This window comes from Trachurus japonicus, chromosome 24 (genome assembly GCF_045865225.1).
Source record: "Trachurus japonicus isolate A0001 chromosome 24, Traja_1.0".
Lineage (NCBI taxonomy): Eukaryota > Metazoa > Chordata > Actinopteri > Carangiformes > Carangidae > Trachurus > Trachurus japonicus.
In genome coordinates this window covers 4860578-4882408 of record NC_140930.1, presented here as the reverse complement: position 1 = coordinate 4882408, position 21831 = coordinate 4860578, and the positions used below count along the sequence as shown (strand labels likewise).

Sequence of the window (21831 nt, the reverse complement as noted above, 5' to 3'; positions counted from 1 at the left end):
TCAACCTTTTTTTTTTTTTTTTTTTACGACTGCTACTCTCGTCTTTTACTGACTTATTCTCTCTTTTTTCAGCCGTGTAGGCGCTTTTTAAAGGGACAACAAGGAGTTTTGGAAAAGCGAAGCGTTTTCACACTACATTTATGAGCCTCCGCGCACCGTAAAATTCTTTGACCGGCGCAAGACAAACTCATGTTTTCATTCATCAAGAATTAAAGTCAGAGGTTGGAAGACGATCACATACCGTCGTAGTTCCCACCATAAACGGTGATTCGGCGGCGTTATTCTCATGACACTGGAAACGCAGGTCGGCTCGCCCAGTATCTCTGCCACCACTAATAATAACAAAATAACGATAGAGACAAAACGATATATTTATTGAAAATGGACCCATTAACAAGTGTTGGTAGCGTAGATTCATCCACATTAACGTGAGACTTTTTTATAACCAAATAGAAACTCCTCGTTGTCCCTTTAAATAACGCTGAGTTTTTAAAATGCTGCTTATTTCTGGGTTTTCTCTTGGCATCACGTTTGACCAATCAGCACAGAGTAAACCTCAAGCCCCACCCGGGAGTTTTTCGGGGTCGATCTGAGTACCAGCGACTCCTTTCAGCCCCGTAAAAGCTCCTGGAGACGGCCCTTCAGGTTCGGTTCCTGCAGTGGAGACACACACCAACAGCCCCGTAAAATGTTTTACATTTTAAAAAAGGACAAATATACAAGGTCAATATACAAACAAACAAACACATAGAAGACAAAAACATTACAGCACCTCTAGGGCGATTAGAGACATTGTAAAAAAAAACCCCCAAAAAACCTAAGATCAATAGAATAGAACAAAACAAACAAAAAAACGTTCTGTTGACTGAATTCTGGATGTCTTTACGTCAGGTCGATGTTCCAGGTGTGTTTGCTGACAAAGTGATGAAAGCTACAATGAAACACATTGAAATCATCGCGAAAGCTAAAGACAAAGGTAAAGAACTCCGTCATATTTATATCTATATTGTTTTATGTCATAATTTAGCATCAAGTCAAGTGTGATGTACTTTAGACAAAAATCTGGACGTGCTGAGGAAGGAGGTTGTGATTTGTCCTTTAAGTCCAGTTCTGTGACGCTGCTTTAAGGTCCTCTGTCCTCTGAAGTCGTGTGTGTGTGTGTGTGTGTGTGTGTGTGTGTGTGTGTGTGCAGTGAACAGCGTGGAGGGTTTACAGCAGGCGGCTCTGGACGAGTACGGCGCCGATCTGCACGTGGCGCTGCGCAGCCGCAAGGACGAGCTGTTCTACCTGAGGAAGCTGACTGAGATGCTGTTTCCCTTCGTCATGCCGCCCAAAGCCACAGACTGCAGGTTGGAGGGGGCGGAGCTACGAGGCCGCTCAGCAACAACCTGTCAATCACCTGTATTAGTAACGTCAGACTCTAACCGGTCGCTCTGCTCCGTCTGCCTTCAGGTCTCTGGCTCTGCTGCTGCGGGAGGTGATGGCCGGGTCCGTCATCCTACCGACCATGGACTTCATGGCCGACCCTGTGAGTCTGTGTGTGATTGAGTCGGTTGCTCTTTTCTTTAAATCCTGTAAAACTACAAATGAGTGGAAGTTCTGTTGCCTTTAACAAATGTAACAGGTGCTAGAGACAGAAACATTTCTACCTCGTACAGCTGTGGTGAAAATAACTCACATGAAACAACTTGTGAGTAATAATTCAGACAGTATTTGAATGCATCGTGACCAGGACCTTCAGAAAAAACCTGCTGATTTAGATTAGATTTTAGATTTAGATCTAGATCGTCTTTATGACAGATGAAATATAGCCTCTTAGCTAATTCTGGCGCTTTTACAGCAATGTTTTTAATGTGCACTGTCCCTGTTTTCAAATAAACGTATTATTATTTTCAAACATGACACCAAAATGTGCTGCAGAATAAAATAATGTTTGCATTAGGCCACAATAAAAGCAAATAGATAAAATACTGTAATAAAACTAACCAGGTTAATAAGAAAATGGGAATATGGTCAAGACAGAAACTCCCATGTGTTCACATTTGTTTTACATGTATAAACTTTAGTTTTACATCTGTATAAAAGAAAAATTCTCAATAAAAACTTAAGTGACAAAAATAAAACTAACCAGGTTAAAAAAAACAGTAGAAAAATCTATAGTAATATAATAATATAAAATATATGAATCTGACACATGCTGCTTCTCTGTTCTCCAGGATACTGTGAACCTCATGGTGCTCATATTTGTTGACGACACTCCAGTAAGTGAAACTGTTTCCTCATATATGAATCATGTACGTTCAGATTTAATCAACTAATGAACTAATGACTAATGGCTCCTGTTCCTGCAGCCTGAACTGGCCACCGAGCCTCCGTCGGCCCTGGTCCCGTTTCTACAGAAATACGCCGACGTCAGCAACAAGAAGCCGTCGGTGAGCGTTGATACACTGTGAGCTGTGTTTGTTTTCTGTTGCTCTGAGCTGTGGTGGGTCATTAAACCTTCTGCCTCCGGGCGCGTGTACTAGGTGCTGAAGATGGAGCTGAGGGAGATCAGGAACCAGCAGGATCTCCTCTTCCGCTTCATGAACTTCCTGAAGCAGGAAGGAGCCGTGCACGTGCTGCAGTTCTGCCTGGCCGTGGGTAAGAACCGGTGTCACACGTACCGTAAACATTAGGGGTGTCACGATTCTCCAAATCCTCGATTCGATTTGATTTTTCGATTTTAGGGTCATGATTCGATTCGATTCTCGATTTTTTTTTTCCCTTTTCTTACAGCACAGAGGCCTATGCCATTTTCAGACTAGTCTAGTCTATGATCATTGGTTTTATTCATCAAATTTTGTACAGTAAATCTTATTTCAAAAGATGGGATACATATAAGTGATGCAATTTCCATAATGTATCACATTAGGCACTATGGTCACATTTAAATAATTTATTTACAATATAAAGGTAACAATTTTATTTATCGTCGATCCTCTCTTTGACCTCGATGCTCGAGACCATGACGTAATTTCGATCGATTTCGATAAAAAAATCGAAATCGTGACACCTCTAGTAAACATCGCTGCACGCTTCGTCTTTTATTAACAGCGTGGTGGATGAGAGATTAGCTCTAAAACAGATCACTGAACCCGTTTCATCTCTCCGCTCTCTGACCTCGTCTCCTCCAGAGGAGTTCAACGATAAGATCCTGAGTCCAGAGCTGAGCGACTCGGAGCTGCAGCGTCTCCACGGCGAGGTGCTGCACATCTACGAGACCTACTGCCTGGACGAGAGCATCGACAAGATCAGCTTCGACCCCTTCATCGTGGAGGAGATCAGGAACAGTAAGAACTCCTTCTACAGGGACTCTTCCCATCTCTTTAAACACCGGAGCATTTCTAGATTAGTTAAAGCAGAAGTAAGTGGTCCGGTAGTTTTCGCTAATGCTGCGTTCCAGGCAGGCTTTTGAAATCGTAAATTACAGCTTCAAGTCACAACTTACGACTTTGTAGCGCTCCAGGCAACCCACTCGTGTTTTTCCGACCTGTTTTACCGGTGAAAGTCACTATAACGGCCACTCGTAACTTCCGACCCGTGAACTCGTACCAGATCGAGCTGGTACGACTTCACGGTCGGAAAAATACGAGTTTCCTTGAACGCACCACCAACAGTCCTCGTCCCTACGTCGCCATATTCACGGCGTCCCTTGGCTGCACACACAGCCCTGCATGCCGTTCTCTCTCCTCATTGGATAAAAACTGTAGGATACGATAAATGTTTTCTCTTCGGCTCAGAGCAGAGCAGAGTGACTGACAGACCCGTGTTTCAGACCAAACACTCTATGTAAGTGATTGCTGTCGGAAGATATAACTATTTAAGACTTATATTAACACAAATATATCACTTACTTCTGCTTTAAGAATAAGTCATGATGTCATTCTTCCTAAAGAGCCATGAAAAACTTCACAACTGTTGACTGGACTCATGCAGTCTGTTTCCACCTGTGTGACAGAAGGACAGCAGGAAGGGTCCAGCTTTAACAGCATGTTTTTGCGTTGTTCTATGATAAATTTCTCGATTTCTAAGCATTATTTCATAAGTTAGAGTCATAGACTGCACATCTTTAAAGGGACACTTCACCCAAAATCGAATATTCACCAATCATCTACTCACCGTCATGCCAAGGAAGGGTTTGGAGAACTCTCAGAGTTATCAAAACGCTTCTGAAGTTCCAGGGGGGGTCCGGCTGGCAACGGATTTTCATATAATGGCGGCGGATAGAGCTCACTTTTGAATCGTCCAAAACACACACTATGAAACATCCAGATACCTCCATACTGCTCATCTGTACTGACCCAAGTGTCCTAAAGCCGCGAGAAAATTATCGATTTTGGGTGAAGTATCCCTTTAAATCAGGCTTCTAGGGATGAGAGAGGAATAAACATAGAAACAATCATGTGCAAAATTAGGTACAACTGTGGAAAACAACATTTCTCTAAAGCATGAATGGGACGGGGTATGTGTTAGTGTACAGCGTGTGAACTGTAGCAGCTGAAAATGTTCTGGAAAATGGTTTCAAGAAAAGAGTGTGAACTCTGTTTAACCTCCTGTGTGTGTTTGTGTGTGTGTGTGTGTGTGTGTCGTTGTCTCCCTGTCAGTCGCCAAAGGTCCGTACGGCGGCGTGGTGAAGCTGCAGACCATGCGCTGCCTGTTCGAGGCCTACGAACACGTCCTGTCTCTGCTGGAGAGAGTCTTCACCCCCATGTTCTGCCACAGCGACGAAGTAAGAGCTGCAGCAGCCGGGACACCGTAAACAAAATATAAGACTTCCAGTATCTGTTTATATCTGTGCTGACAGGTAGCTCAGCATGTTTACACTTGATGCTACTACCGCTAAATTATTATGGTTTACTTTAAACCACACTAACCTTAACTACGTGTTTGTCCTGTTACAAAACATTAGACGTTCACTGAGGCCAGAACATGTCAGTGCACGTTAAAGTAACAAAAACATGTTCGTCCACTAGGTTTATTACACTGATCAATGTCCCAATTAAAACAACTCTAGTTCTCTGTGTTCACATTGTTTATGTAGAAAATAAATAAGATACAACCAACTATCATATTTTTTTTTTATTTAGTGTAATTTAATTAGATTAGGGACAGTGCATATTAATGAACAAATATGCCAGATTATAGCCACGGCTAATTTCCGTCTGTTGTCCCCAGGCAGGTTGTCTATTAATAAAACAGAGAAATAAAAAAAGACACATGAAAAGTACATAGAACCATAGAAAACCAATACAAGGAAATAAGCTAAGAGGGACAAAATACTGACTAAACAAAGAACATACGTACGTACACACTTAAGTACGATAAAACAAAGGAAACAAAATAACTTTAATATTGACTTAGATTCTGTTTTGACTGCAGAAATTATGACATAACTTGGGGCTAAACTTCCCATATTGTATGGACACACACTGTGTTGCTTCAGCGTTTACTTGAGGTGAAAACTTCATCGACTGCAGATCAATACTGTGAATAAATCATTTAGATATTCTGACTTGAAGAGACTCTGCTTGAGGTGAACTCTCTGACCGCGTCTCCTCTCTGAACCCTCAGTACTTCAGGCACCTGCTGAGAGGAGCCGAGTCTCCGGCCAGGAACTCAAGAATCAACAGGTTGGTGATGCGGAGCGTTGAATAATTCAGTTTTTAATGCACATGATATATTTTCTATTGCCTTTCAGAATAAAAAATTCAGTCTGAAGCTCCAGTTTCTTGAAGACACTGCATTAAGGATCAGTTTGAGTCGGAGCAAAACAGTTTTACTGTTTGAACTTTTCTCTCGGTTCTTCAGTCATTCGCTGCTTGTGCATCTTATTCCAGAAATAGCTTCAGTCTGGAGGAGAACAGGTGAGTAGCTGTTCGGCATGTCGCCTGTCGCAGATGCAGAATGATGCATGAGGGCATGTCGGCGCAGATGAAACAGCTTGGTAAAGAGTTAGCGATGAGTTTACAGGACGTTTATGAGAGCTGGATGTTTCACGGTCGTCCTGTTCTGCTGCATGTCTGCTCAACAACTCATGCTCAAGAGATTTTAACAATCGTGACGGATGTAGAAGCGGCAGCAGAAATCAGAGGAAGTGTGTCGGAGCGGTTAGAGGCAGAGACGCGTGACGGGAAACTCTCTTGTTTGTTCCAGAAACACGTCGAAGCGCGGGGAGTCGTTCGGCATCAGCAGGATCGGCAGCAAAATCAAAGGTGTGTTCAAGAGCACGACGATGGAGGGAGCCATGCTGCCGCCCAGCGCCATGAACGACATCGATGACGACCTGGTGAGTGTGAGACTCACAGGTTAACACACAGGAACATGATGGGTCTGGTTCTTTGTCACATGAGCTTTTCATAAACCTGGTTCAGCAGGAACTGTGTTTTACTTTTAAAGGTTGTACGAGTGTATTCAAGTTTAAATTAGACTGTGATTCATCTTCTTTAAATTTGGTTGTGCAAAGAACTGACACACACTGAGCTCAGGTTTAGGTTCAGGCTCAGGTTCAAGTTAAAACTCAGGTTAAGGCTCAGGTTCAGGTTCAGTCTTATGTTTAGATTTAGATTTAAGCTCAGGCTCAGATTCAGGTTCAGACTCAGGTTTAGGTTTAGATTTAGGCTAAGACTCAGTTTTAGGTTTAGATTTAAGGGTTTAGATGACCCTGATGAAGGCTAGAGCCGAAACGCGTCGGTCTAATAAAGTTGTTTCTCCATTACAAGTGTTGCTGGAGCCCCTTTGAATGCTCTCCAGGTTTAGATTTAAGCTCAGACTCAGGCTCAGACTCAGTCTTAGATTTAGATTTAGGCTCAGACTCAGGTTCAGATTTAAGCTCAGGTTCAGGCTAAGACTCAGGCTCAGGTTCAGACTCAGATTTAGATTTAGGCTCAGACTCAGGTTTAGATTTAGATTTCGGTTCAGACTCAGATTTAGGTTTAGATTTAAACTCAGACTCAGGTTCAGGTTTAGATTCAAGCTCAGACTCAGGTTCAGGCTCACCTGTTCTGTTCGTGTCTCCTCCTGCAGGTGGAGGAGGCCACCGTGGTGATGGAGGACGACTCCCCCGCCGAGCCGGCCGGGACGCCGGGCTCCCAGAGGAACCTGTCGGCCTGGCTCATCACCATCCCGTACATCGACAGCTACGACGACGAGGTGAAGAGGGAGAGGATCCCCGTCTTCTGCATCGACGTGGAGCGAAACGACAGGAAGGAAGGTGAGAGGAGGAGGAGGAGGAGGACGAACGTCTGAGCTGAGGTTCAGCTGCAGCTTCACTGACCTCGGATCAGATCCTGATCCTCCTGCTGGTTTTTCTCTCTCCTCTCGTCCCACAGCGGGTCACGAGATAGAGCGGTGGTCGGTCTACAGACGATACATGGAGTTCTACGTACTGGAGTCTAAACTCACCGAGTTCCACGGTACAGACACACACACACACACACACACGGGAATAGGAATTTATTTATTATTTAAAACAGTAGTGGTGTGCATCTTCACTGGCCTCATGATTCAATTCGATTACAATTCACCGGTCTACGATCCTGTTCAATTATACGATGCATTTCGATGTATCACATCCTCAATTTTCTATGTTGCTTCACATGGCTTTTGCATCAATTAACATAATTAGTCAAGTCAGATAAATATGATAACTTTTTATTCACCATAAGATATAATAGAAAATATCATTAAATGCATTTCCACAAGGCAGCAGCTTCCTTGGAGTCTGAACACACAAAAAAGAAAAGGCCTATAGCCTACTTAAAGGTGCACTTGTCAAAAACTAAACGTAAATCTTGGCATTGTGATTTAAAATAAAATAAATCACTGTCTCTGGATATGAACAACTTCATCAAACTTGAATGAATTATTTGAATTTCGAAATCGATTATGTGACAAAACTGCATTGATTCAGAATCGTCCCATTAAGAATCTCGATGAATCTTTGAAACGATTATTTTTCGGCACTGCTATTAAACAGGGACAATTCACTAATAAACATTTATCTGTAGGACAAATACGATGTCTTGAGCCAGGTTAAAGCAGCATTTGCTCATTTCCACCTGTCGTCCCTCGGCAGGTATGAGCAGATGTAAAGATAACAATATTAAAATTGTTGAAATATAACAATGAAATTTAAAAATAGACAAAACAAACTGACAAAAAAAGCAACACACAGACTTGGTGATGTGGTTGTTTTCTTTTTTCCTTCAGGAACATTTGCAGATGCTCAGCTTCCATCCAAAAGAATCATCGGACCAAAGAATTATGAGTTCCTCTCATCAAAAAGGGAAGAGTTTGAAGAGTATCTGCAGGTATGACACCGACAGAGTGACGGGAATATACAGGTGCATCTCAATCAATTAGAAAATCATGGAAAAGTTCATTTATTTCAGTATAAAGCTCAATTCAAATAGGTAAACTCATATAAATTCATTACACACAGGCTGAAGCATTTCATGTCTATATTTAATTTAATTGTAATGATGATGACTAACCCAAAATTTTATATAGTGAAAAAGTTCACTATTGTAACCTAATGATGTCGAACTCTAATCAGCTAATTAATTCAAAACACCATCAAAGGTTTCCTGAGGCTGGAGAGGATGTTGACCTCCATCATGTTCTGCTTTATTGAGATGTGCCTGTAAATGAATGAGAAAATGATCTGTTCTTTGTTTTTTGACCTTTTCTGTGAGCTTTACTGTACAGAGGCGAGTCATGTTTCACTAACTGAGTATAATTGTTCCTATTGTGATGTGTTTACTGTCAGCAGAGGGCAGCAGAACACAACACGACAGAGTGAAGGAGTGTTTAGGTTTATACATGTTCAGCTTTTACTGAATAAATAAGAATGTTTTCTATATTCTCCTTTTATTTTGTGTGATGTTTTTCTGTTTTGAGGAGGAATGAGTCCAGTAACAAAAAGCTCCTGCTCCTTGTTGGTTTATGTGTTTGTTCATTCAGAGGCTGCTGCAGCATCCAGAGCTCAGCAACAGTCAGCTGCTGGCCGACTTCCTGTCTCCTCACAGCATGGAGTCTCAGTTCCTGGACAGGATGCTGCCTGATGTCAACCTGGGTACGAGGCTCTGAACACTCAGACACTGACACTGAAACTGATACTGATGCTTCCTGCTTTTGTGCAGCACCGATTCACAACATGTTGGAGCACGAGTCTCTGCTGCTGCTGCAACTGGTCTGTGATCAGATTACAGAGGAAACACATCAATGTGATTCATTGTGTTATTGTTGCAGTATAATCAGTTGTTATCTTTCTGTTTGTGTCTTTAGTTCATAGATTTTCCAGTTAAATTTATCTTTCCTTCTTGACTTTGCCTCCAGTTTCTTTGCTGTGATAATAGACTTATGACATGTTTTTACATCTGCTCATGTTGTCTTTACCTGAGCCAGACTATTTATATTTATTAGAGAGAAGAACATGTGGTATTTTCACTGTTCAGACGGAGGCAGGTGGTCTGTGAATGTTTATCCATCTGAGTCTTTGTGTTTTGCAGGAAAGATTTTCAAGTCTGTTCCAGGGAAACTCATGAAAGAGGTGAGTCACTCGTCCTCGGGTCGTCCATTTACGACCAACATCGTCTCATTTAGGTCAGCAAGAAAACCAATCTCAAGGTTTCCACTGGTCTGGGAAAACCTGGACAATGGTTGACCAATTCCCAGTCAAGGAAAACACATGGAAAATTTAAAAAAAAAATTAAATGATGAATGATTTGATTAAATGAAAAATGTCCACGGACCCCCACTAGATAAAATTTTGAAGCAAACACCAGAAATACAAAAAATATTTGCTCTGAGACTGAAGAACATTACTTTAGGTACAATTTCTCCAAAAACGTTAAAACATGTCTAGAAAGAAGTGGTAAAAATTCACAAAATAAAGTTGTTTTTTTTAATTCTAGAAAAAAGTGTAACATTTCTAAAAAAAAATTAAATAAATAAATAAATAAAATAAAGCTTAAAATGTTATAGAAAAAAGTGGTTAACATTTCTTTAAAGCAATTCTAGAAGAAACTGTTAAAAATTCTCAAATTTTTTAAAAAGAAATTCTAGAAAAAGTGGCGAAATTAAAAAAGTAAAAAAAACAAAATAATAATAATGATGATGATGATAAAAAAAAAGAGGTAAAGATTTCTCCAAAAAAAAGAAGAAAAGTTTAAAAATTTTAGAAAAAAAGTGGTAAAGATTTCGAGAAAAAGTTTTTGAACCCTCTCAAGGACCCCGTGTGGGTCCCCAGACCGCACTTTGAGAACCATTGGTGTATGTATTTAATAACGTGTGTGTGTGTGTGTGTGTGTGTGTGTTCCAGAAAGGACAGAACCTGGAGCCGTTCATCCAGTCCTTCTTCAACTCCTGTGAGTCGCCCAAACCCAAACCGAGCCGCCCTGAACTCACCATCCTCAGCCCCACGGCCGAGAACAACAAGAAGGTAAAACCAGTGAACTGTCCCGCCGCTGCCGTGGTAACCAAGGTGGCCATTCATTATCTGAGAGTGTTTACAGGGCTTTTTATAAACTCCAGAGAATGAAGAAAAGCAGAGTTTTTATCAGGTCGGAGAGGAAATGAACTTCCTGAGCTCTCAGGGAGGAGCCCTCTATGTTTTCTTGATAAAGCTTCACATTAGTCTCCATGGAGACGGTTTGGATAAACGAGGCGTAGTCGTCTGAGCGCGGAGCAGGAAGAGGAGAGCGATCGGCACGATGAAGGGAGGAAGGTTTTTATGATGAGTTATGGCACCAACATCTGTCTAGATGTTTAGTCCTGGTTCAATGATGCAGAAAGAAACACAACAGAGACTGAAACCAACACAAACACAAACTACAGCAGCAGTGAGAAGTGTGTATTGTTACGCTGCTGAAAATAATCCCCAACTAACGAACCGGTTCTGTTTGATAAGTGTTCAACCTGATATACTGAAGGTGTTTATCACCTGGTACTCAGGGGGCAGAGTCAGACATCTGCCAAGACGGCGACGGTGGAGCAGCTTCACTCTGAGGCTCTTTACACTACAAGGTTCCAGTGGCACAATTCAATTCAATTCATTCTTTATTTCAGACCCAAGGGGATCCATATCACAATAAAAAAGCACACAAAAAAAAAGTAACAGAAATAAGAAAGAAAAAGTTCTGAAATGATTCCACAGTCTGGATGAAAATCTGACAGAACTGCGTGCAGGATTGCACTGGAGCTTCTGATCTGTACTGTAACATGAACATGTAAATGGGGAAAAAAAAACGCATGATATTGGATGTTGTCAGATGGATTTAGGCCTTGTTATATGTGGAAATAAATCAGATCTGCCAATGCGTCTGCAGTCTGAAAAGACAGATCGGATGTTCCCTGGCAATGTGAGTCGTACGTCATCAATAATGCGTTGACAGTTTGTGTTGTTAACCTGCAGTTGACTTCCTCTTCTACTCTGGTAGCGACCGCGTCTACGCATGCGTTTACGTTGTTTCATACAAGCAAAGCAACGCAGGTGTGATTGTAGATTATTAGATGATGATATCACTTCAGTAAAAACATGTCAACAGCTTCACCAACCAGTGGGCGGAGTCTGGTGTCGTGTGATTGGTCGTTTCCTTGACAGAGCGTGTATGCATGTGTGTGTTTGACCTGCAGCTCTTCAACACTCTGTTCAAGAACAACGCAAACCTGTCGGACTCTTCGGAGAGGAGACCCAACAACAACTACTTCCTGGAGCTGCTCCATGTGGACGGCATGTACGACTACATGATGTACGTGGGTAAGTGAAGCTGCTTTTTTATTTCTTCTCTGAGCGGAAACAGACTCCTGAGGCGCGTTTCCATTGCAGGAACTTCGGGGTAATTTTTACGGGGCCGGCCCCGTTGGTGCGTTTCCACTGCAGGAACAGGCCATTTAGAGGAACTTTTACGGAGGCCAACGGAGTACCTACTCCAGCGCACTTCGACACACTGGGGATCCATCACGCCGCAAAACAATGCCGTGAAAAGTAAAAAAAACAAAAACAAGGATTACAATCAGCCGCCATGTGCACAAACACACAAACCAGAAACGCGGCTACCACCTCAGCTCCTTCCATCCTTCGTTGTTGTTATGATTTTTGTGTATGTGCTTGTGACCTGCCTGGGTGACGTCACGGTCGAAACTGTCGCACAGCGATTAAGCGGCGATCGGAACTCATGACGTCGCCGAGGGGTCCGACTCTGCAGTGGAAACACGGCCACTGAGAGGGCCGAGTGAGAGGACGGTTCCTGTAGAAGTTCCTACCCCCTCCCTTTACCAGGAACTCCTGCAGTGGAAACACGGCTCTGGTTCCTGGGCTGTTTGAAGTGTTTGATCCTGAGGTGTGGATGTTGTGATTGATTGATTGATGGACAGGTCGGGTGGTTTTCCACATGCCCGACTGGCTGCACCACTTCCTGGCGGCCGGGAGGATCCTGTTCAAGAACACGTTCGAGGCCTACATGGACCAGTACATGCAGTCCAAGCTGCAGCAGATCCTCCAGGAGCATCGCATGGTGTCGCTCATCACACAGCTCCGAGGTGGGAAACATCTGGAAACATCAGGGTTTAAAGGGGTAGTTCAACATTTTTGGCAAATTCAGGCAAATTGCCATAATCCCTATAGTCATAGCAGTAGGTTTGTTACCTTTAATTGTCGGTGCAAGCTAGTTTTAGAACGGCGGAGCAGAGCTGTGAGCTGCTCAGAGCTACGCTACGGAGGCTCATGGGATTTCTTGGTTTCCCTCATCAAACTCATCAAATACACAATACAACAACTCGTTTTGGAGTTGTTGGATTGTGTATTTGATGGCAATGGGCCAGTTTGCCAAAATGTTGAATTATCCCTTTAAGATTTAATACATTTTCAAGGATTGAAGCAACATTTTCATGCTGCTAATAAGGAATCAGGTTAAATAAACTCCCACACAGGTTTTGATTCATGTGAAAAATCGTCTTTACTGAAAGATTTCAGCTCTGATTTCACCTCCAGAGAATATTTCTTAATATTTTTTGGCTGCTCAACAAAACAAAACAAAACTCCAGCTGCTCAGAGTCTTTAGTTCAGATGGAGCAGATCCCCCACCGAGGCCCCGGGGCCCCGTTCAGGAGAAACTTAACTGAACTTGACTCCGTTTCCTTCCTGCAGACGCTGTTTTCTGTGAGAACTGCGAGGAGAGAACGAGTGAAGACAGACTGATCCGAGCCAAGCAGACGTTTGAGGAGATGATGAAGTATCTACCAGGTCAGTGATGAACTGCAGCAAATAAACATTTTTTTTATTTTCCTTAAAGGGATAGTTCACCCTAGAATGATATTTCGCTCATTATCTACTCACCCTCATGTTGACTAAGGGCTGGAAGAATTTTCAGAGTCCACCGTCCCTTCTCTGAGTTACAGGGGGTCTTGGCGTAGCAGTGCATTTCAATGCAACGGTTGCAAAGGGACACCAGAGCTCTTCGTAAAAAAACACACACAAAAAAACATCCAAATACCGCCATGATGCTCGTATGTAATGTCCGTCTTGTGCTGAAGCCCCAAATTGCGTAATTGTCCCGAAAAAAATTAAATAAGTCTATATTTTAAGCTTGTTTGTAGCGGAAGCTTCTCGAAGCTCCTCTTCCTGGTCCGTCCAAATCTCGCGTGATTTGCGCCGGCGTCAGTGCGGTTACTGCGAATCACGCGAGATTTGGACGGACCAGGAAGAGGAGCTTCGAGAAGCTTCCGCTACAAACAAGCTTAAAATATAGACTTATTTAATTTTTTTCGGGACAATTACGCAATTTGGGGCTTCAGCACAAGACGGACATTACATACGAGCATCATGGAGGTATTTGGATGTTTTTTTGTGTGTGTTTTTTTACGAAGAGCTCTGGTGTCCCTTTGCAACCGTTGCATTGAAATGCACTGCTACGCCAAGACCCCCTGTAACTCAGAGAAGGGACGGTGGACTCTGAAAATTCTTCCAGCCCTTAGTCAACATGAGGGTGAGTAGATAATGAGCGAAATATCATTCTAGGGTGAACTATCCCTTTAACTGATTCAGCTGAGTCAGTTACTTTATTTATCTCTGGAGAGAAATGTATCCTTGTTACAAACTCCTGAATCGTACGAGAAATCAACACAAAGTGAGAGAAATATTATTACTAAAATAATAAAATAAGATAAAAATATTATTGATCAAAGGGACATTGTGTAACTTCTCCTGTTATCTATTCACGGAAATCGATTATTTCATTCAAAAGTATGTTTTCCGTGCAGCATGAAAAATACGATTGAGTTGCTTGCGATATACAACCGCAACGCTAGATGGGAGGAATTCCTACACAATGTACCTTTAATAATATTTAATAATATATTGATAATTATTCCTCCGACCTTCACCTGCTCAGCAAACAGCAGCTCCAGATGTTTCCCTCAGCAGCTGGAGGAGAACAAACTCTCCACCAGGGGGCAGCACATCATCTTTTAGCTGCTTGTTTGGTTTCCACCAACATTTGGATGTGAAGCTGCTGAACAGGACGCGGGTCAGAGAGTTTATTAGAGCGTTTAGTGAGTGTTTATTAACAAGTGTTTATTAATGAGTGTTTACTCAGAGACTTGACTGTTGAATAAACACGTTGTTAAAACCTGAGACTCGACGTCCGTTGCGGCTTGACGAGGCTGAAATATTTAGACAAAGACGTTTAAATAGAAAGAGAAGAAGTTGTTTCTGTTTCTCTGATTCAGGTAGAACACACACACAGACATATATACACACACACACACACACACAGGCAGGTGACCACATGTCCCAGAGAACGACAATGAAGCGTCTTGTTCAAACAAACACACACCCCCTCTTCTTCTTCCTCTTCTCCTGAGGAAGGTGGCGTCTGCAGCGTGACAAGTTGAACCCAACAAAACAACAAAACCTGTTCACAACCTAAATAAACTCAAGTGTGTGTGTTTGTGTTTTTGTGTTTGTCTCAGACTTTGTGGGGAAGTGCATCGGCGAAGACGCAAAGTACAACGGGATCCGACTTCTGTTCGACGGCTTCCAGCAGCCGCTGCTCAACAAGCAGGTAAACACTCGCTGCTAGTCGCCGTGTGTACAAGTGTTGTTGAACTTCCTGCAGCTCCGGTGTCGGTGGTTTCTCTGCGTGTGGAGACTCGTCTCAGTCTCAGGTTGTTTGTTCAGTCTCAGGTCGTTCAACCACATTCAGTCACAACAAAACACACGTTCTCACTCCTGTTGGAAAACATCAGCTTCTGTTGGATAAAAGGGATTTTTTCTTACAAAATCAACTGACTTTTACTTTTATTTTATTTTATTTTTTAACAGTTTGTTCTTAATTTTGTCTTTTTATTTACGCCATGTTGTACACCGTGTTCTTATTTCTCATGTTGTTGAAGTCACACTCCTCGTCTGTGTCATGACTTGGCAACAAAAACTGTCTGATCCTGATTCTGTTATGAAAATATAAAAGATTAAAATCACACAAAAACACCCACACAAATGTATGAAGGCGTATTAGGGCCAGCCAACAAAAAACAAAAGCCAATTTTTTTTATTTTTTTTTAAGTCAGGCACAAGAAAAAACAACAACTGCAGAGACTTGACCGCTGCATCTGTCCAGTTCTAACGATGTCATTTTGTACGAATGCTGCCGCCTCCTCCAAGTGTTTGTGGTTTTATTCTCCTGAACAAACCAAGTTTCCGACACAGTCTCGTCCTGATACTTATGACCACACCGTGTTTATGAGCCAAAAGAGAGAGAATTTCCTTTTTACTGAAGCTTAATCGAGGCTTCTGTAGAGGCAGCCGTGAAAATAAATATTTTCTCAATTTATTTATTATTATGCCTGGACCTTTTTTCTTGTACCGGATTTTTTTTTGCCTGGCCCTAATAGACCGAATCGCCTTGTTTACATTCTACTTCCGGGTAGAAAACCAGCACGTAATTTGAATGAGATCAATAGTAACGAACGAGAGTTTAGCTATATATATCATATTTTTCACGCTCTATCACAGTTTAGACAAATCTGAAATTATTGAAGAAACATTACTATCTGTGTGTGTGTTTTGTGTTGCTATGTGTTGTATTTATTCAGTTTGGGGGAATCACGGTGTCTAGAAAGCATCAGTGGCTCAGCTGACAGGGACAGCTAACGGTAGCTAAGCTAACACCAGGACGTCAGCTGTTAAAACCCTCCCGTTGTGGGACACGACATGAAACTACTCCAGTTAGCTCAGTCATGTTTTAACTAAGATATCCGCTGGAGAAAATATTTTTTCATGGACCGTTTATTGAGCTACTGAGTTATTAAAGTTAAACAGGTAGCTAACCGTTAGCCCGGCTAATCTATGATAACCATGACTCATTACAAAAATGTGCACACATAAATAGTAATGTTTGTCCAATCATTGGTTTTATAAACTTTACAAACATCAGATTAGTCTAAACGGTGATATAGTGACATGAAAAATTTGATATATATAGCGAAACTCTCGTCCGTCACTATTGTTCGAATGCTGGTTTTCTACCCGGAAGTAGTTGAAAACAACAAGGAGATTCGTCCTATACTCCTTCATACAAATGTAACTGTACAGCCGAGGAAAAACCAACAAACAGCAGAGTTAGACAGAATTCAAACACGTGGACGTTATAAAAGCTGAAGTGGAGGTCAGACGAGACGCAGCAGCTGGAATCAGACTAACATCTGTCCTGTGTGTGTTCAGATGACGTACATGCTGCTGGACATCGCCATGCAGGAGCTGTTTCCTGAGCTCAGCAAGGTGAGCGATGCGTCAGACAGTTAGCGTAGCTTAGCATGAATCCCTCCCGTTGCCATGGTGTCAACGTGACAACTCTTGTTTTCCCTCCAGTGAACCGACGACAACGTGACGCTGTGATCTTCGGCTTCACGGGAACTCGACACTGAATCCACTTCCTGGACGAAGGACGTGCAATAAATACTGGACGCCACCGCTGCCGCCGCCGACACCTCTGGGAACATCGCTACATTCCACTGTTTATCAATGCACAAATAAAGTTATATATTTATTGATCACCACATTGATCGGCCGCTGTTTTCCTTCCAGAGCTGATGACGATGACGATGAGTCGGCGTTCATACTGTTTCCACTTCAGACACCTCGTATATCTCTCCGTTCTCGTGGTTACATCAGGGCGGCGCCGGGGTTAAGACCACAGCAGATGTCTGACAGATGTTTCTATAGTCACTGACAGATGTGGTGTTGATGACATCACACGACATCAGGGGGTTTTAATTTGACACACTGAACAGTAAATATTCATGTCTACTGGTGGAGTATGTTTAGTTTCTGTAATTGTCACATAATAAATGCTCCACTTCAAAATAAAGGTTAATAAATAATAAGATATAGATCTTTGATAAGAAAACTTAACGTAATTTGTTACTGACTTTAGTGAGATCAAGAGAAACTGAGCCTTAAAACCAGTCGTCAGGACTTCCTGTCACTTTGTGATGTCACAAATAAGCACCACCACTAAGCTCCGCCCACCATCAAACACTTTGCAGGATTTGGTTTCTCTGGGTGTTTTATTCTGAAATCTGCTCTATTTTTAGTGGATCGCTCAGAAAACAGTCAGCTAATCAGAAGAGAAACTTAGAGCCTCTTACTCTCTTCTGATTGGCTGACACCGACCAGCTCCAGAGAGGAGATGAAAAACTAGACCGAGATGGTTTTTAGATCTTCTCATGGATTGACCCTTCAAAATAAAACACACAAGGAGGGAAACAATAAGGAGCTTTAACCTACTGAAGCTTCACTGGAAAAAAAAACTTTCTTAAATCAACCAGAAACTTCTCCCCCTTAAAAAACCCAGCGAGAATCTCATAAACATGTTGTCCCTCGAATTTAAATGAGTCATTTTTGATTAAAAACTAAAAGCTGATTCATGTTTTCACAATAAACCAACTTTTGCTTAGCAACATAATTACTGAAGAATTTATTGGAGCAGTGATGCGTTCACTTGGCTCGGGAAAAAACAAAAGAACCGGCTACATAATCGTGTTTTTAAACGAATTCAAACCAGTTTACCACACACACGTCACTGTGTTATTTGATCTGTAGGCTACAGTTTGTTTTGGCCGAGCAGCAGAACTCGTCTGAGGTCTTTAAACTTTAATAAACGTTACGAAAGTTAAAGGACTAAAAAAAAACCTGTGACTCAGCCCCATCGCCATCCTCACTATCACATGTGTCGCCCGGGCAACTGTCGCTCTGCTCTGTGTGAGTCCTGAAGTGGAGCGAGTTGCAGTTTTCCACCCAGAGACAATGTGGCTGTTTTTTATGCAGTTGGCAGCAGCTCGTGATGGAGCGAGCCGCTGCCAGCTGTGTCCGAGTTCACCGAGGCGACTAAATAAGGAGTTTCCTGAGCGTTGACATGCAGTGAACGTTGTTGGGGAGATCCCTGCTCACAGAGGACGCCTTGTTCACCACGAGCTGCTGCTGCTGGCGGAGGAGTTTCTGTCCCAGACACTTTCAAGTCCTCAACTGCTTCATCACATTTCATTACTTTGAACTGAAAACTTCCAAGTTCTTAAGCAACTTTAACCCTCACGTTGTCATCCTGGCTCAAGGAAGGAAGGACAAAGGGAAATATGGGAGAAAAGAAGGAAGGCAACACTTTAGCACATAGCACTTTAACTAGCACTGTAGCACTTTATAACTTCTCAGTAACCTTTTGGTCCCCTTACCCACTCTTTTAACCGTCTATGGCCAGTTAACTGGTGGTTTATGTATGTCGTTCATATATGTTTTGTGTAAGATGTCAAGGTGTTTTGTTGTCCTAATCCTGCCTCTTGTACTTTTTATCGTTATTGTTTTTTATGTCTAACATCAACCTGCCAATGGGACTGGGGATGGACATTAGCCACTTGGCTACAATCCCACATATTTACATGTCAATGTCCATGTCCATCAATACTAAGTACTGTTCCCATTTTTACAAAAATAAAAAAAAATAAAAGGGGAAAATGAAGGAAAGATAGAAGGAGGGAGGGAACAGATTGGGTCAACTGGGTCAAAAGGGAAGGAAGAAGTAAGGACGAAGGGAGGGGAAAAGGATTGTGGAAAGAAGAAAGGGAAAAGGAAAGGAAGATGGAGGGAGGGAACAGATAAGGGAGAAGAAGGATGGAGGGAGGGAACAGATCAGGTCAATTGGATCAAAAGAGGAAGGAAGAAGAAGTAAGGAGGAAGGGAAGGAAAGAAGGAAGGAACAATTGTGGAAAGAAGGAAGGGAACAGATTGGGTCAAGGAAGGGAGAAGAAGGAAGGAAGAAGGGAAGGAAAGAAAGATGGAGGGAGGGAACAGATCGGGTCAACTGGATCAAAAGAGGAAGGAAGAAGAAGTAAGGACGGAAGGAAGAATTGTGGAAAGAAGGAAGGATGGAGGAAGGGAGCAGATTGGGTCAATTTGACCCAGAAGGACGAGGAACTACAAAGAACTTTTAACTGGATATGTAAAAGTCTCTTGTTTCTGCTGATGTCTCTGTATGACCTACGACAGCAGATGAGGCTGTCTGCCGGGCCAGTAAGGGTCCAATCCGGCTCATAAACTGTTAAAGGAGAATTACGGTCATTTTCTATGTAACGCTCTACAGCTCTATAGGTCCCCGAGTGCAACCATAGGAACAAATCTGAGAAAAATATGTGCAGACCGGACCTAGCTCTCCTCCTGCTAGCTGCGCTACACTGCAGTTAAACAGCAAAGTAATGGGGGCATTTCTTCTAACCGCGACTTTGGCCTCTATATAATGCTCAAAATATCAGTACACATGCTTTGCAACATCCACCAGTTCCTTACAACACAACACTGAGTGTGAATAACTCTGTTAATATGAGAGAGCAGTGTTAACGTGTGTTTTTATCACGTAGCTCTGTTTATTTGAGCTTGGGACTGTTTCCATAGCATAAAAGACAAAAACGCGAGGAAAACATGCATTAAAGCAGAAGTAAGTGATATATTTGTGTTAATATAAGTCTTAAATAGTTATATCTTCCGACAGCAATCACTTACATAGAGTGTTTGGACCGAAACACGGGTCTGTCAGTCACTCTGCTCTGCTCTGAGCCGAGGAGAAAACATTTATCGTATCCTACAGTTTTTATCCAATGAGGAGAGAGAACGGCATGCAGGGCTGTGTGTGCAGCCAAGGGAGGCCGTGAATGTGGCGACGTAGGGACGAGGACTGTTATGGTGCGTTCAAGGAAACTCGTATTTTTCCGACCGTGAAGTCGTACCAGTTCGATCTGGTACGACTTCACCGGTCGGAAGTTACGAGTGGCCGTTATAGTGACTTTCACCGGTAAAACAGGTCGGAAAAACACGAGTGGGTTGCCTGGAACGCTACAAAGTCGTAAGTTGTGACTTGAAGCTGTAATTTACGATTTCAAAAGCCTGCCTGGAACGCAGCATTAGCGAAAACGACCGGACCGCTTACTTCTGCTTTAAGGAGGAAAAAAATGATTTTGGATTGGAAAAAAGCATCAATATGAGTGTAACTGCTTTTTTTCCCATCCAAAATCTTTTTTTTCCCTCCTAAATCCCTGAATCCACAAGTCGACACTCTTACTCTGCTTTAAGAGACCGAAGAGGAACTGACCTCCACTGAACAATCTAAAAATTTGGAGAAAAAAAAGCTCTTCAGTTGCTGAACGAGGCAGTGAAACTCTCCGTCCTCTGGCTGTGAAACAATGAGCAGTTTTACTTGGATCAATACTTCTGTTCGGTGTCTGGAAGCGGCTGTGACTCATGAATTAAGAAATCCTGTTGCAACATAGGCTACAGTAGTTTGACCACTGAAACAGAAAATAAAGATAAGAAACGTTTTATTTAACAGTTTTATGGTTCTCATTGACACAGTGATGTAATGACGCTTGCTGTTTTTGAAAGAGCTGCTTCAAAATCCAACTGTTTTTCTTGAATATGAAAAACATCCGAGTCGTTTCTGTCCTGTATTTTTTTTACCGACCAATCACATCCAAGTGTCAGGAAACTTTAAACCTTTAGCTTCCTGCAAACTGGTCAAAGGTCAGAGTTGAGTCCAAGTCCATCAAAATGTCGACATTAACACTAGTGAAGCAGCTTCCGTCGATTCAAAACACGTTTATTTACTTTTAACTTTTTTCGGCCTCTTATAAAAAAAAAAAAAACACAACGAGTTCTCGTCCGGTCATCAGTGCTCAGGTCTGAGGTCAATCAAGCCAATAACAAAACATCTTCATAGAGAGTAGAACGAGATTTTCCAAAACTGACAGAAAAGAAAAACATGGAAAACTGTAAAAAGTGAGAGAGAAAACGGAGCAGGCTCTAGTGGTCACGAGTGGAACTGCAGCTTTAGTCGCCGTTAGCTTAACCCAAAATTGAAATTTCACTCATCTACTCACCGTCATGTGGACTAAGGGCTGGGAGAAGTTTCAGAGTCCTCCGTGGCTTCTCTGAGTTACAGGGGGTCTTGGCGTAGCAGTGCATGTCCATATGACGGTTGCAAATGGATACCAACTGTCTTCGTAACAAAAAGACACACCAAAAAACATCCAAATACCTCCATGCTGCTCGTATGTAATGTCCGTCTTGTATTGAAGCCCCGAAATGCGAAATTGTCCCGAAAAAAAATGAAATAAGTCTATTTTTCAAGCTTGTTTGTAGCGGAACCTCCTCTTCCCAGTTCGTCCAAATTTGACGAACCGGGAAGAGGAGCTTCAAGGAGCTTCCGCTACTTGAGGGTGAGTAGATGATGAGTGAAATTTCAATTTTGGGTG

The 21831-nt window shown here is 42.3% G+C and overlaps 1 protein-coding gene across 2 annotated transcripts in view; it reads left to right on the top strand.

The window, feature by feature from the left end:
• The window catches only part of LOC146961190 (sorting nexin-14-like), a 23149-nt gene extending 6053 nt beyond the window's left edge, over positions 1-17096 (top strand). For both annotated transcript variants that reach the window (XM_085770977.1, XM_085770976.1), the window contains exons 8-29: positions 892-976; positions 1193-1349; positions 1453-1528; positions 2217-2261; positions 2352-2432; positions 2526-2640; positions 3174-3329; positions 4644-4768; positions 5611-5669; positions 6193-6325; positions 7063-7249; positions 7368-7451; positions 8248-8348; positions 9001-9112; positions 9549-9589; positions 10361-10480; positions 11674-11797; positions 12415-12579; positions 13187-13282; positions 15010-15101; positions 16760-16816; positions 16907-17096. In XM_085770977.1, the coding sequence (XP_085627103.1) occupies positions 892-976; positions 1193-1349; positions 1453-1528; positions 2217-2261; positions 2352-2432; positions 2526-2640; positions 3174-3329; positions 4644-4768; positions 5611-5669; positions 6193-6325; positions 7063-7249; positions 7368-7451; positions 8248-8348; positions 9001-9112; positions 9549-9589; positions 10361-10480; positions 11674-11797; positions 12415-12579; positions 13187-13282; positions 15010-15101; positions 16760-16816; positions 16907-16909 (2214 nt within the window). In that variant the 3' untranslated portion in view covers positions 16910-17096. The remainder of the gene's footprint in view (positions 1-891; positions 977-1192; positions 1350-1452; positions 1529-2216; positions 2262-2351; positions 2433-2525; positions 2641-3173; positions 3330-4643; positions 4769-5610; positions 5670-6192; positions 6326-7062; positions 7250-7367; positions 7452-8247; positions 8349-9000; positions 9113-9548; positions 9590-10360; positions 10481-11673; positions 11798-12414; positions 12580-13186; positions 13283-15009; positions 15102-16759; positions 16817-16906) is intronic.
• The last annotated feature ends 4735 nt before the right edge of the window (positions 17097-21831 follow it).